Below are 16,443 nucleotides of genomic sequence, written 5' to 3' on the forward strand. Positions count from 1 at the left end.
TGTAAAACACATACAAGACTGTTGTCATGGTGTAATTCACAAGGCCACTGACAGATGGCACTAGCCCTGCAAACTACAGCGTGATGACAATTAGGAGGAGAGGAAGGTGGAAACTGGAGGACAGGAGGTTAAAGCTCAAGCAAAGGAGGAGGGAAAGGGACTGAAGGAGGAGATGAGGCAGAGGAGAAAGGGTGCGCAGCTGAGGAAGAGCCTCCTGAGAAAGAGAGGAGGACTTTTGGGGGGTGGGGTGGACCAAAGGTGATAGCCCTGTCTGCCAATTTTATTTCAATTGTTTACAAAGAGCTCCATTTGGCCATTCCTTCTGGGAACAGGCCAAACAGATGCGCCAAACTGCCCCTGACCTCTCCACCCATCAGCTGATGCAAAGGGAGATCAAGTGAGCTTGACCTGGGTTCGTGAGAGAGCTCCCTGCTCCATTTTGCTGGGCTTTGGAGTCTTGAAGTTTGGACTTCAAAGTACCTCACAAGCAGCAATGTGGTACTAAAAGGAAATCAACAGCCTTCTTTTTAGCAGCATGCAGCTGCCTGAGAGGCGATTTAATGTCCAGGCTTAGAAGCACAATGCCATTTGTGACATCACTTGACTGGCAGGTGGATGGACTTGCCCACCTGTCAATTTTGCACCACAAGGCAGATCCTGATAAGGATCTAGCTTGCAGAGCCAAAATGGCTCCCCACCTTGGGCTAAAGGGGGTGTTGCAAGTGGAGGAAATAGGGGCACAGTCCCTAGTTCTTAGTTTTTTTAATCCCAGGATAACACCGCTCTATACGCTATCCTTCCTCCAGCAAAACGTCAAGAAACTCAGGTATGAAATAACACTAGCATAAGAAAACAGTGTTTTCCATAAATTTTTGAACTGTGATCATAGTGATTTGTACAGGATTTTTTTTCTGATGCCCTACATAATATTCTCATTTATCATGTTTATTTTACACATTTGATTAGTAAACAAGATTAAAAACTTTGAAACTGCCAAGGTTGCCCAATATTGTACTTACAATTGGCATCCACTCATTGCAACTAGCACACTCATAAAATATAATAGTGTGTGTGTGTGTAAAAGAAAGCATTAGAAAAAATTATGCCCAGGGTAACTGTTAGAAAAAACAACTGCCACAGATGCTATTAGCAGACTAACTGAATATAGTCAAATATGCAAAACTGATGCAGGCTCTACTCAAATACTGGGCTGGGCCACAAGGTAGTGTTTGCAAAGGTGCTTTTCCCTAGAGAATACCAGGAAAATGCTATATTCTTCACTTGAACCCTTTAGTGCTGCTGAGGTACTCACTTTGTTCAATTAACTAAAAAAAAATTGAAAATAGAGGTTCCACACAATGGCTTAAAATGGTATTGTATTATCTATTATTCTCAAGATCCTTCTATAACATTAACTCACAAGAAAATCCAATCCTGTTCATGAAAGGTTTTCAGAAGCTTTAATTAAAAGTTTACTCCTTATAGAATGATCCCATTTTAAGTTACCTGGCATCAATTATGAACAGCCTATTAATTGCCCCTTGAATGGATTTGGTTAATTGCCGGCCTAGGGTCAGTTTCTGTTCCCATGGGGTGGGGGCTTGGATTACAGATTTCCTTGTGTTAGTGTGTCTCCACACCCACCCACCCTCATTTTTATATAGTCAAAAATGTATTCTGCTATTTTTTTAAATGCTTTTTTTAAAAAAAGAAAAATGATAAATGGAGCTTTCCCCTCCCCATGGGAACCGCAACCAATATTAAGGCAATTAAGAAAGGCTATTCAGGAGGATATTAAAAGCTACTCACCACTAATCTTGAACCAGTGCTAATCACAAAGCTATGAGTTAAATCTGCAGACAGGAACTGTTTAATTAAAAAGGTAAAGGAGCCATTAAAAGACTCAATAGCACTTTGCCCGTAGATGGGCTGGTACTTCAATTTTGTTTTGTTACAAAAAGAAAAAGAGCCACAAGGTCTGAAAAATATTGAGAGAAAATAAAAACCCTTAGGATACAAAGAACTAACAACAAGATCACAGTGGAGATCAAAAGGGAGAGAAGGAAGAATGGCAGTTCCAGAGAAAAGAGCAGGCACACTTGTCTGAGAGAAAGCGGCTGACATGGGGAGGCTGCGACTTTGGCACATGCTTTTCTGTGATAGCTGGAAGGGGATGGAAAGGAGGATCAGAACGTGCACACCAGATCATGCTAAGAAATGGTACCTTCTTGTGGAAAGGGACATTCAGGTAAGAAATGGCAGGTGAAAGGAACTCGGGGGCCAACTATGGTGTTTCTGAGCAGCCATATGGGTGGGACCTCTCATTACTGGCAGCAAAGCTACTAGGATTCTGCCCTTCCCATTGCTTCTAAAACTTAACTTAGAGAAGTGAGTTATTTTATTTTTGCATTGAACCGGGGCATTCCCAGCTCATTATGTGGTAGTCACAGCCTCCAGGGATGCCAGCAGAATTTCCTGGGCCCATTTCACTGTATGTGGATTGAGCCCTATGACACAGGGCTCAGGACACAGATCTGCACAGGTTTTGTTTCCCCACAAAGAAATGATGCAGGGAAGTTTTTTAAAAATAGACTCAGACTGCATTTCATCTGAGAGAAGACCTCCACCCAGCTTTTGGATCCAATGATCTCCAAGGTAGCTTGCAGCAGATTACAATCATCCAAAAAAAAACCCCACCCATCAGCTCTCATTCCTCTGGCCAGTGTCATTCAACTCCTAGAGCAGCTGCCAGCTGGAAAATATACACCACTTGGGGATATTTGCCCAGCTTGCACTGCTGTTTGGCTAAGAGCGCCTGATGAAACTGTAATCTGCCATGCAAAATCTACCCCATCACCTGGCACCCTCCAGCTGTTTTGGACTACAACTCCCATCAGCTACAGCTAGCATGACTAGGTGATTTGGGGTCTGATGGGAGTTGTAGTCCAAAGCAGCTGGAGGGCAGCTGGTTGGTGAAGCTTGGTCTACGCTCTCACTATGTGCAGCGCTACTGCCTGTGGGGTTTCAAAAGAACCTGAACCAGCTGGGGACACATCGTTTATTTTCTAAAGAAAGGAGGGTGTGGGGAGAGGAAGCTGAGAGCATAGAAGAAATCAAGAGTCTCTTTTCATGACACACATGGCGAGAAGACCAAGCTGGGGGACAAATGGCAGCTGTGTTGTTGCTGTGCCAGTTCTGTCGAGAAACTCACCGCAGTTGGGAGTGGAGTTTAGTTGCCTTGGAGTTGAAATCTTCCCAGATGGGGTAGGAACTCTGGAACAGAGAAGGGAGGGGGGAAAAGAGTTGAGCAAACAGGTGACTGCTCTGCGTTCACTGCCTGAGCTACCCCAGCCCACAAACAGGACACAACAAACAGCCAATCTTGAATCCAGAGGGCTCCTGTGAAAAGACCAACCGTCATCTCCTTGTACATTTCAGCATCATTCGTAAATGTGAGCAGCCATCTCTGGCTGAGGATTGTTGCCTCTCTTTGAGAAGAAAACTGTTAAAGGCGGCCATTTTTAAATGACTGATTGTTGAAGCTGAACTAAAGAGGCCTCAGCTGTTTAGCAAACCCTGGTGGGAACCCGTCTGGTTTACTTTAACCATAGTTACCATCTGGTGCTGGTGTTTACATTGTTAAGGGGTGTTGTGCTTGGGAGGGGAAGTGGGCAACCCCCCCTGGCTCAGCCCAGCCCTAAAATCTTGGCAAGGGTGAAAATATCACCACCACTGCATCTGCTGTCCCAGCAGTCTCTTGTCCCCTATGTTGGAGAGGCAGAGATGCCACCAGGCGGCTGCCAGGTCCAATGACCAACAGCAGAGGCCCAGCTGTTTCTGCCGGGTCATGAATGAGGAAAAAATATTTCACTGTTGCAAGGAAGAAATGCAGCTGTCCACATTCTCCTGCCCCAGTTTGGAAACTGACAGGCCTGCGAGAGGCCTAAAGGCAACTCAGCAACAAACTTAGCTCTTAACAGGAACTGCCTATAATTTCTTCTTCTGCAAATCCTATCATGGGAGACGGCAGGGAGAAAGGGAAAGATGCCAAAACGGATTCGCCTTCGCCTCCCCCCCCCCCCCCCGCCGCCTTGCACTTTGTGGCAACTTTGTGCTTATGCAGTGCTGCACTGCCACATCAAAATCCGGGCTTAACATATAATTTTCTTTAAAGATTCTAGGCCGAACATGTGTCCTCAGATGTAGAAGCAGGACCAGCAGAAGTGCCAATCAGAAACAGTATGGAGAGCAGCGCATTTCATGTCCATAGCTTTGCATACTGCTTATGGAGGGTGCTGTGCCTTCCCAGGTCTTTGGAGAGCAACAGCTTGGACTGAATTGCCCAAAGGCAGCTGGAGGTGCCATTTTCTGCCTTTATTTGGAGAACCGGTTGTTTCCACAGAGAGTTTATGCCCACTACAGTTACCACAATACCACATGACCAAAAAAAGGCCCAATCTGCCCACAGTGCCTTTATTAGCATTTTAGTCTAAAGAATCCAAAATGTACTTTATTACTGGTTAATGTCTGCTGAGACAGAAAAGCTGGCAACCCTAACGATTTACCCCAAATTTATTGACCCTTATTGTTATGAATCAACATATTTGATCTTCTGCATGGGCTCTCTGTGTGGTACAAATGGTGTCTGTGAAATTGAGTGTGTTCTATGCAGGAAGAAAGAATAAATGAAATAACCAAACCTATGCTAATTGATTGAAAAAGCAGATGAGAGGAAAAAATGACCCCTCTTTCTTTTACTGTGAAGGATGGGTCTTTTTATTGTTCATGCTGAAGTTGTCTTTAAAATAGAAATAACAGTACCAGAACTCCCAGTCCACTCTTAGACAGATTTTGAAATCTTTATTTTTCCACAGCTTGTAGCACTAGTAGTATTAACACTATTAAAAATCAGATTTGCTATTTGCTTGCTACCTGAAGGTCTCCAAGTAACTTACAACACTGTTAAAAGAACAAATAAATATACTATAGCATGGAACCAAAACAAAAAGTAACCCCCTTAAGAGGCGCAGGAAGCTTTGGCAGCACACTAACAACAAAAGAGTCATCTTTCATCTGTCAAAAGGCTGGGGGGAAACATAGGCTTTCTCCTGGTATCATTCAATGAAGGCATTAAGCGGCCAATGCTGAGGAGCACATTCCATAGATGGGAGCCACAACTGAAAAGCCCTCTTCCCTTGTCACCACCCTCAGAACCGGAATCTGCAGAAGGGCCTCAACAAAGCTCTAAAGGCCCCGGTAGGTTCATATTGGAGATCCTGAGCTATAAAGGTCAAAACCAGCACTTTGAATTGGGCTTGGAGGCATACAGGCAACCAGTGTTGTTGGACCAGAACTGGTGTTATATGATCTGTTTGTCTTGAAGCTGTCAACAGCTGGGCAGCCACACTCTGCACTAACTGAAGCTTCCAAAGTTTTTAAAAGGCAGCCCCATATAAATTGCTCTGCAGTAATCCAACCTTGACGTTATCAGAGAAAAGATTGTTGTAGCCAAGTTATCCTTGTGCAGGTAGGGTCATAATTGAACTGACAGCAATGAGTCTTGGAGGAACGCCCAAACTATGAACTCACTGTTTCGGAGGGAGTGTAATCCCCACCTAGAACAGGCCAAACGCCACTCAGCAGGTCAGAGGAACCACCTACCAACATTTCAGTCTCTCATCCAGTCCATTATTGCAACCAAGCACTGATTCAGAACACTGCGTGCCTCACCTGCAGAAGATGAAAAGGAGGGCTAGAACTGTGTCATCAGCATACTGATAACAACACACTCCAGAAATCAGTATGAACCCACTCAGCTGTTTCATCTAGATATTAAAGAGCATGGGAAACAGAACTGACTCTGTGATTCATGCAGAACCCCATACTAGATAAAACACAAGAGTTGAGCAATGCTCCCCAAGAACCACCACCTGGAGCCATCCATCCAAGGAGGAGTGGAACCTTCACAATGCAGTGCCCCCAATACCCAACTCAGACAGTCGCCTCAGAAGGATACCATGGCTGATGATATTGAAAGTCGCCAAGCGATCAATGAGGATCAACATAGTCACAACCCCCCTGCCTTGTTCCCAACACAGGTCATTATACAGGGTAACTAAGGCAGTTTCAGTACTAAAATCAGGCTTCAGTCCAAATTGAAATGGATCCAGAAAACCTGTCTCTTCCAAGAGCACCTGAATCTGTTTGGCAACCACCCTCTCAAGAACCTTGCCTAAAATGGGGACATTTGATACTTGTCAAAAATTATTCAGATCTTCCAGGTCTAGGGAAGGCTTATTCAGGAATGGTCTTGTGATGACTACTACTGATAATAATGGTCTTATTTAATGCTTGATCTCTCCTCTTCTCTTTCTAACATAGAAATAAACCAAATAAAGAATGATAATACAGTACCCTCTGCCCAACTTAAGCCATACTAAAATGTGTTTCCTCTCTGAACTGCAAGAAATACCCACCTTTGAAGGGGTTGGCATGAACCACCCCTGTTGGCACTAAACAGCAAGTAAATGGCTCTCTCAATTTGAGACACTGTTCTTTTTCTGGAGCACCCTTTAATACATGCAAAGCAGGCAAGTGCCACATTCTCTGTCTCTAGGAACTCCAGGAAAGGCTCCAGGTTTTTCCCAGTCTTGCAGTTGTGGAAAACACGGTAGCCTCCTCCACCACTTTCTCAAAACAGAGCTGGAGAGGGGAAGCCCACCCCTTTCAGACATGGCAGAACACCTCCCACTGCAGTGCTCTTACCCACGACAGGATTGCAAACAGCAACAGCTCCAGCCAGGCAGTTCTTCAAGGAACCCAGGAGTCCTGCCGGTTCTGATCTAGGGGCTACTTTGAAGAAATTCAGCTCTATCAGGCACAGGGCACCCAAAGTGGCACCAAAGTGTTTTTTGTGAGGGAGAAGGAGGTCAAAGCACGCGCCCTGGCGACACCTTTCGTCTCACATCTATCATGCACGCCCCTCTCCAAGCCACTGCTGGGAACACACCAAACTGACATCAAGTATCTGCATCGCATCCAGCTGAGCCTCTTCCCCTTCTGCTGTAAACTGCCTGAACCCTTTGCACTAAAATATGACTTCCTTGCAAGTAATTTTGAAAATCCTGAAAACTATTGCGGGAACTGGACCACATGTCAAACTGGGCTGGGGGGGGGGGAGAGATGGGGCGGGAAGAGAAAACAGCTTTGGAATGCCTTGTTGGCAAAATATGTACTTCTTGAGATGGAAGGTAGGTGGACATCTTGAAAGCAAGTTTTCCAGACAGAAAGAAATGTTTGACCGGGGCAGCAAAATGTCTGGGGGTACCACTGAAGCTGGCAGCACCAAGGGGTGGGGGACTGCAAGTGATGCTAGAGCTCCTCCCCCAGATTGCTGAGCGGGGCAGATGAAGATGCTAAATGCAGAGTCAGACTATTCGCCCGTCTAGCACAGTGCCAGCAGCTCTGACTGGTAGGATCTCTCCAGCATCTCTTCTTAGACAAGAATTCTTTCTGGCCCTACTTGTAGGGCTAGCAGGGGGGATGTAAAGGGGGCCTCCTGCATGCACAGCATGTATTCTACTCCTGAACTTATGAAGAGCCTGCTGGATGAGCTACACAAGTCAGGTACAACAACATGCTTTGTGGAAACATTCCTGCCTCCTACTTGGGAGGGCTGTTTGCTGCCTCCTGCTCCTCTTATAGCCCAGGAAGAGCTCCCTTGCCTGGCTAGAGAGAGCTTGCCTGAACTCTTCCCCGGGTGCTGTGCTCTCCTGATCCCTGGCTGCCAGATGGGGCTGCCTGCTACCACTGCCATGGCTCTGGTTTTGATTTAACTGTACTCCGCTCTCCCACATCCAGCTGCCAATAGAAGCCAAGCCGCACATAAACACAGAGACAAAAAAAACAACAACACCCAGCAAGAGCTGGAGTTCTCCTTCTACTCCAGATCTCTATGCACAATCTTGCCCAGCAGCACCAGTCAGATTAAACATGAAGGAAGAGACTTGCAGAACCAAGAGGAGAGGGGATGTCCCAAGGAGCTGGACATCTGGACTGCAAGGACCAGTGTTCGAAACTCCCATTGTTCTAGGCACATTTTGCGACAGGGAATTTCATTAGCGCAAGCAGTTTCTGAGTTCTGGGCGCAGTACTGCACCTAAGATTTCAGATTAAAACTGCAGAGTGGAAGGAAAGGAGGACCTTTTTCTGCCTCCCCACTTCCAGCTACTCTCTGAAGACTGGAGAAGAGACCCTCTTAAGAATATTGGGGGGTGGGCAAGGGAAGGAGTAGACCATGTGAAAAATGTACATAATATTTTAGCTGCAGTTGAATGAATTTTCAGCTTTGAATTCTTGTTATAAAAAAGCGCACCTAGACATTCTGTTGTTGCACCCATAACCTAGATTTAAGGTGCAATTTAGCTCCTAGCTTTTATATCTCAGTTTCTAATACTGGTCAGAAGCAGGCAATTCCTACGAATATATTTGCTAAGCCTCTCTTATGGAAATGATGAAAGTAACATTCCGCATATGACATCATGCAAAAGCACCTCAGGATAACTTGGCTACAGTGCACCTCAATACTGCCACAGATACACTTAATGAGCAAAATCCAATAATCAACAAGGAGAGAATGCAATCAAGACTCTTTCCCAGGATGAACAACAACAACAACATTCCCTGGCCAGACTGCCCAATGCAGAAGGCATTTGTAAGTGCAGAAAAAGCATGCACCCATTTTCTGCTGGATTCTAGAATGTCACAAATAGAGAGGACGAAGCATCTAGACCACCAGGCTTAAAACTCAACTTGGCTTCAAAGAAATTGCAGCACAACCCTCCTTGGTCCAAAATGCTCAGGTAGACATGCTCTATCAAAAATCAAAACCACAACCTGGGGAACTCCCTCCCTGCCCCCTTTTAAAATTATGTTCACATCCGTTTTGTGCTGTAAAATAATTTTATGACATATACGACAAACTAGTCAGAAAGTCTGCCTTGGAGACTTCCCTGTGATCTTTGCCCATGCATGATGCAGAGGGAATCTCACCCTGCTTCTCAAAATCATCCGTTCACCATGCCTTTGCCAACCTGGCACCCTCCATCTGCCCTGTACTACAATTCCCACCTGCCTTTGCCAGCGCACCTTTGGTACTCCAAAAGATCTGAAGGGCACCAGGTTGGCAAAGGATAGGTTAGCTAGCTAGTATCCCCCACTTGCTGTGTTTATTGTGAGTCCCTCCAGTTATTCTCTCAAAATGGTTTATCTGAAAAGTGACAGTTCAGTTGTTCAGGAAATAGGATGATGGCAACTACTTACATGGCTTCTTTGCCTCCTTGATAATTTGTCTTTGTCCCTGCCAGCTGGCTCTAGCCACTTGCCCACTCTACTTTGGCATGTGTTGAAGTCATCATGGGTAAGGTGCCCCACAAGGCCCATTAATAACACCTACCCAGGGCCCACTGCTTTGAGCAGCACTGGAGGGTGGGGTGGGGGAGGCTGGGTCGAGTTACTATTTTAATTTTCCCCAATGCCCCCAGTACAGAATTACCCCAGGGCATTGTGGGAATCAGGCCCAGTTGCCCGCCACTGCTTGCAGCAAGGACTGCAGCAACTAAGTAAGACTCCCAGGGCTCCTGGAGAGAGGACAAGGCCCACCAATCAGAAGGAGCTGGTGCTGGCCACACAGGCTGTTGGGTAGATCCCCATAATCTATGTGCTGCCTAATTTTCTGCAGTTCTAAATAAATTAGCATTGTTGTATTATATTGCCAAGGCACTCTAGGAAAGTACCATTTAAATGAAAAAGCACAGCCAGAAAAGCATTAGTACTAAATAAAATACAAAAAGGTGTTAAAAATGGTGCCCATCACAAAAGTTATAGTGGACATGTGCTGAGATTCAAGCCCACTGGGGTGCATGGAACATAGTTGAATGACCACATAGAAAAAATGCAGCAGTTATCAGGAGTCAATCCATGGCAATTCTGCTTGCAGATTACAGCTGAAGTATAGTGACTATGAACACTAGAAGCCCCCCGACTCCATCAGAAAACAGCCCAAGGCAATGCACAACATTTTGCCGAAAACCATCAACCTATTGCCGAAAAACGTGCCACGAAAACCATAAGCAGTACTGTCCTTTGACAATTTTGGAATGCAACTGCTGACTGGAGTCTGGCATCCTATGGCAACAGCAGAGCCAATGCAGACCCAAGCAGGTCAGCCAATGAATGTGGAAGAGAAGAGAAGAGAAGCAGGGCAGGTGTCAAGTGTATGTTAACTCTCAGGGTTGGATTGATAGCAAGGCATGTTGCCTAGCAGCCAGAGGAGAAGGAAGACACTCAGTGCAGCCATGTGGGTTTTCAAAAAAGTGGAAAAAATTCAGATGCAAATTAAGGTAATTTGCATTGAAAAAAATTCAGTTTGCATCGGAAAATTATCTTCTACCCAGGAGTGATCTCATTTCGGATGTTTACTGTATTACTCAGCAGATATTCTCCCAGCTGCTTGCAGTGCGGTTTGCAGGGCATCATCTCTCCCTCCCTGGCAAAACTGACTCGCAGTGGAAACCCCTGGAGTGCCTGTGGTTATACAAAGCCCTAGTCACCGGGCTGGGTCAGTGGCCTGCGTGGCGTCCAGAGGAACCTGGGCCTTCAGAGGCACAGTTGTCCTAGCCACAGAGGCCTCTGTCTCTCTGCCAGGGAAAAGCTCAAGCAGTCAACTGCAGCGCCTTTCATTTCTCACCCAGCTCATCTTCCTCCGCCTGCCCTGTGCCAGACGGACGGGTTGCCATGTCTGCAGCTAAGCCTCTCGGGGAAGTCTTTTTTTGTAAAAAAAAAAAAATGTGTGTTGCCTACCCAAGGGAGAGAAAATGAAGATGTCGGCTCAGTGTGCAGCAGCTGTGAAAGAGGCAAATTCCATGCTAGGGATCATTAGGAAAGGAATTTAAAATAAAACTGCCGATACCATAATGCTGTTAAACAAATCTATGCTGCAACTGCTCTTGGGATATTGTGTACAGTCCAGGTCCCCTCACCCCAAAAAGGATATTGTAGACCTGGAAAAGGTTTAGAAAAAGGCAGCCAAAAGGATCAAGGTGAAGAAAGGCTGCAGCATTTGAGGCTTTTTAGTTTAGAGAAAAAGGATGTACGAAGCAACAAGACAGAAGTTTATAATAGCTATGCTCTACCTTCACTATCAGAGGCAGTATGCGTCTGAATACCAGTTGCTGGAGAGGAGAGTGCTGATGAGCTCAGCTCCAGCTTGAAGGCTCCCCATAAGGTCATTTGACTGGCCACTACTGGATGCTGAACTAGATGTGCCGTTGGCAAGTGGCACAGTCACAGCATGTGCCAAGTGGCACAGTCACAGCATGCCAAAATGATGGCAATAGCATGAAGCCACCGTGTGTAATGGGAAGCTTCTCTCTTTTGCAGTATTTCTTGTTGCACTTCCTCATTCAACACTGCTATTCCTGTCAGGCCCAATGCCTAAAGGGATCCTGGCACTCAAGCCCAGCAAGTCCAAAGGCTGACACTTAACCCTTGAATGATACGTTCTCAGGAAGGCTCAGTGTCATGCCACCAGGCAGTTCCTGGGTTGAAATGGACCTGAACCATCATGTTTGGTCACATGGAACCTCCAGCTGCAGAAGCAGCGTGCACCCCTCAAACTCCAGTGGCTATGGGGCCTCCAACTCCACTTGTAGGCTTCTCAGAGGCATCTCTGACTGACCACTGCAGGGAGTAGAGGGGCCTGTGGGTGGTGTGACAAGGTAAGGTGCTTAACAACAGTGGGGCCCTTGTTCTGTTTAACTCAAATGCCCCTTTCCTCTATGCTGCAGGGTCAAGCTGTGAAAATGCTAGGTCTCTGCAAGTCCACAGCAGAAGGGCTGCTTGTGAACGGTGCTGACTGATGGCATCAACTGTGATGCTAAGAAACTGCTTCCCTTCCCAGCTCCAGAAGAGTATTTAAAAAAAGCAACAGAGGAATGTTTCAAATATATATATATCTAAAAGCAGGTAGCCCAACGTAGCGATTGAGGCAGGGCAAGTCCAATGGCAACCCAGCCAGATGGGCAGGGTATAAATAATAAAATTATTATGAATATTATGTGTGACAATTCCTCCCCCATTTCCTCTCCACTTCTTCTGTTGTTTCCTGTGTACCATATTCTACACTGCAAGCTCCAGAGCCAAGGCATCCTCTCACTCTTCCTAAAGCACCATTTTCATGGATAGTCCTAGATCAGTAATAAAGGGGTAGCTGTCATTCAAGCTGAGAAGTCAGGAGGGAAGTAAGATTTCCGTTTGTCATTGAGGGGCCCACCAAGAGTTATTTTCTGTATTATATCCACCTTCACCCCATATTCCACCTCCTCTCTGACACTTTAGGCAGGAGAGCTACAGGACGAGGCCCAAGCATCTCCTTTCAGGGGTTGCCACCACCTGGCCCTCACAGCCAAACAATCCGCTGCTCCTCTGAAGCCAGACAAAACTCTGCAGCTGCTCATCTTCTGCTCAAAGCGCGGAGCCAACTGTCACTTTGCTGCTTCTGGCACACCTGTCACGGATGGTCCCCACTGCAGGCAGGCAGCCACTGCAGACCCCAGAGCTATTTTCAGAATGCTTTGGAGAGATGGTTTTGGAAGTGTTGCCAGTCTCCACACCACATATACTCCCTATCAAACACACGCTATTTTAATCCTTAAATTGTACTTTTGCAGGGTAGCCTAAATATCAATCATCATTGCAGACAACAGATTCAGAGATGGATGCTTACAGATAAAGGGTTAATATTAAGATGGCAGTGAGCAGGGCAGAAGAAAAAGTTTTGTACGAATGTTGTGCACATGAAGGGGGAGGATTAAGCATTGCCTACCACAGAGAACTAATGAATCAGAAGCGTGTCATCAGCAATAAAACACCACCCCCATATTATCCACCATATTGCCTATACTTCTGCACCAAGTAGCATGGGATGCCAGTATGAAATTAATGTAAAATTAAGCCGTTGTGCATATGGTGCCCATTACATGGAATGACCAAGTCCACATCTGCTAATCTGGGAGAGAGACAATGAGTTCCCCACAGCACCTGCTCAGATATGCCATCAAGAGAGGGAGGGTTGCCTCCTGTGCCTATATTTGGTTACTCACTTCCTCACTTGGCCCAGCCAACGTGGTCCAGAGAGAGGCTTGTGGGCCAATATCATTATCCTCCTTTACGTCTGGCTCCTCCAGGACAAACATACCTGCTGGCTGGGATAAATTGGCTGTAATATACAAGTAATATACAAGAGGACCGAAATATGAAAAGAACTTTGATCTGCAGTCATCCTTCATCACATTGTACAAGAGAAAAGACTAAGAATCCTGCTGCAATGGAGTCCTCCAAGAAGTTCATGACAACAAACAGAATTGACCAGGGAGCTGCAGAGAGGAGAGATAATAACAGCCCTATGGTTTCATTATGAGTAATGTTAACAATGTGTGATCCCTAGCCCACCTTTTTATATATAAGCTAAAACCTGAAGTGAAGAATAGAGAAGCCCAACAGCAGGATTCAAAAATAACAAGGGGCTCTAGGGGTTTCCGTAAATCATAAGCTAAACACAGGTCAACTCTGATGTGGTGGCGAAAAAGACAAATGCAATTCTAGGCTACATTAGCAGAAAAAAAGGCATCTAGAAGATGTTATTGTAACAGCATCACCCATCTCTGCTTAGGTCGCACTACACCTGGACTGCCATGCCCACTTCTGTGTGCCACAGTTTAAGAAGGATATTGGTAGACTGGAAAATGTCCAGAGAGGGCAGGAGGCCAAGTCCTAAGAGGAGGAGAGGCCTACAGTGCTTTGAATGTGTAGCCTGGGTAAGAGGATTAAGAGGTGAGACGATAGCCATCTTCAAAGAACTGAAAGGCTGTCACAAAGATGATGGACCAAACTTCCTTTGGTCCAATTAGCTCAGAAAGGACTGCTCTGGCAGAAGCAGCCCCTCTGAGGGTCTCTGTCAGAGAGAAAAGTCTTTCTCAGCCTGTTTCTGAGGATTCTTTAACCAAAGTAGCTGGAGATTGAACCTGGAACCTTCTGCATGCAAAGCATCCATTCTGCCATGAAGAACATCGGAAGAGCCCTTCAGCAGCTGGATCAGACCAAAGGGGGCTCATCTAGTCATGCATCCTGTTTGCACAGCAGCCAACTAGATGCCCAGTGGGAAACCCACAAGCTGGACCTGAGCACAAGAGGGTCCTCCCCTCCTATGGTTTCCAGCAACTGGGATTCAGATGGATAGTCAGACCTGCTAGGAAAGACTGGTGCAGCTGTACAGGTCCAGGATGGAGAGGGAACAGTTTTAGAGGTGAAATGATAGCCGTCTGCAAATACCTGAAGGGCTGGTGTAGATGACAGGGCAAATTTATTTTCTGTTCTTCCAGGATGCAGGATCAACAAGTTCATATTACAAGAAGTGAGATTTTTGAGCAAACATTAGGAAAAATGTCCAACGTACGTGCTGCTTTGACAGTGGGACAAACTGCCTCAGAAGGTGGGCCACCTCTCCTTCGTTAGAGGCACCTCAGCAAGGGCTGGATGGAAGCTGTGACTTCCTGCAGAGGTTTCCTGCAGGGGGAGTTTCGACCAGATGTCCTTTGAGATCCCTTTCCCACATGTCAAACTCCAATGTTACAGGTCGGACTCCAGTCAGCTCCTCATCTGATCTTGTTTGAGAGTTGGGCAGCAGCTGGAGCTATGAGTTCTGTGTGACCTTATCCTGCCCCTTCCTTGGCCAGCACACCAAGCAGTGGACCCTGCTCAGTCCACATAGACAAAAAATAAAAATCACTCATTAACAGAGAAGTGAAACCCTTACTGCTTCTGCCCAAGGACAGGAGGCCCAACAGTTCTCATAACCACAAGCCCTCCAAGAGACACCTTGCAGGTTAAGGGTCTGTGGAGCAGGCATGGCCCCCTGGATCCAATGCTGAGGATCCGCTTGAGGAGCCCTGTAGGTTGATCTCTGGTGAAGAACCCCTACAACTGTCAGAGGAGGCTTCTCACTTGACCTTCCCTGCACAGTCCTCAAGAATGCCAGACCCAAACCTGGGGTCCAGGCCAAAAACGACCTAGTATGTGCCTATGGATACAGTCACAGGTCTACTCATGAGTATGCAATCTCTGATACTCATTCATTTTCACTGCCAGCAGCTGTGGTTTCAGAGACCAGAGGGTATAAGGCCTCCCAGTTAAGCCCCCAGTAGCTGTAAATAAAAATGGGCTTCTGTCTCCTTGTTGAACTCCCTATGAGCCAAACCATGTTTCCAGATTACATTTTGGATCTAGAGTGGTTGTCTCTGCTTGACTTCAACTTGTTGAGACTATGCTACACCTTGAACCCTGTGTTTTGGTAAAAGGATTTGTCCTTATTGGGATGAGAGCCTAGCCTGGTCCCCAAGAGCTACAAACAGCTGTACACAGGGTGTTCCTGGTGGTCCCTGCACTTTAGGGTTCTCATTTGGGGATGCAATGTGTCTTCAGCCACCAGCAATGTGGATGCTGGCTTTTTTGTGAATTCAGCAGGAAAGAAATGAATGACTCAAACAAGCAAGAAGGAAATGAATGAAGCAAACAGCTGGAAAATCCAGGGCAGGGAAGTTGCCTCTTCTTCCCCCTAAAATGGCGATAAATGCTTTCACCAACTTGGTGTCCTCCAGATTATTTAAACAGAAGGTGATAAATCATGCTGACTGTGGTTGATAGATGGTTGTGGTCCAAAACATATTAAAAGCACCAAGCTGGTGAAGGCTGGCATTGGCCAGGGCCTCCTGGCTCTCCCCTAGGTCCAGCTGCATTGGCACTATCTGTCCAGGCCCTCCATAGGGCACCCCTTGTTCTGAGAGTGGGGGGCTTCCTTCTCCCTGCCCCCACAAGGATCCAGGCCTCAAGAACTCACTGCAACCTTTTTTGTCCTCTCCCTGGCTCTGAAGGGCTCTAGAGCAGAAAATGGCTTCCCCACCCGCCTCTTGCCCCTGGGGCAAAGCTCCTGGAAACAGGGCGGCATCAAAGCTGGAGGTTAGTCCATAGCTGGGCTTCCTGAGAGTTGCAGCTTCAATGTGAGAAAATTTTGTAAATGGTATACAAGCAGGTCTAGGATGAGGCATCCAGTTTTTTGAGTTCCACTGAACCACCCAGGGCATCTCTCCCTTTTCATTCCTCAGAAGAAGATATGGGAAGGGAATCAACAGACTTGAGGAAGTCTTAAACCCCTCACTTGCATGCTTCCTTTTGTCTGAAAAATCAGAAGCCCCTGCTAACTTTATCCACATGTAAACATAAAGGCCTCCAGCCCCTGCATCTAGTTTTGGCTTTACTAACTTTTCATTGCTAACCTGGCCTGCACCTGTGTACAATTAACATCTGGAAGGGGAGATGGAAGCCTGCAGT

The 16,443-nt window shown here is 46.3% G+C and overlaps 1 protein-coding gene across 6 annotated transcripts in view; it reads right to left on the bottom strand.

The window, feature by feature from the left end:
* MTSS2 (MTSS I-BAR domain containing 2) overlaps positions 1–16,443 on the bottom strand; it is a 57,364-nt gene that overhangs the window by 35,480 nt on the left and 5,441 nt on the right. For all 6 annotated transcript variants that reach the window (XM_083454613.1, XM_083454611.1, XM_083454609.1 and 3 more), the window contains exon 2: positions 3,212–3,273. In XM_083454613.1, the coding sequence (XP_083310739.1) occupies positions 3,212–3,273 (62 nt within the window). The remainder of the gene's footprint in view (positions 1–3,211; positions 3,274–16,443) is intronic.

This window comes from Podarcis tiliguerta (assembly GCF_965153285.1).
Source record: "Podarcis tiliguerta genome assembly, chromosome: 8".
NCBI classification, from domain to species: Eukaryota; Metazoa; Chordata; class Lepidosauria; order Squamata; family Lacertidae; genus Podarcis; species Podarcis tiliguerta.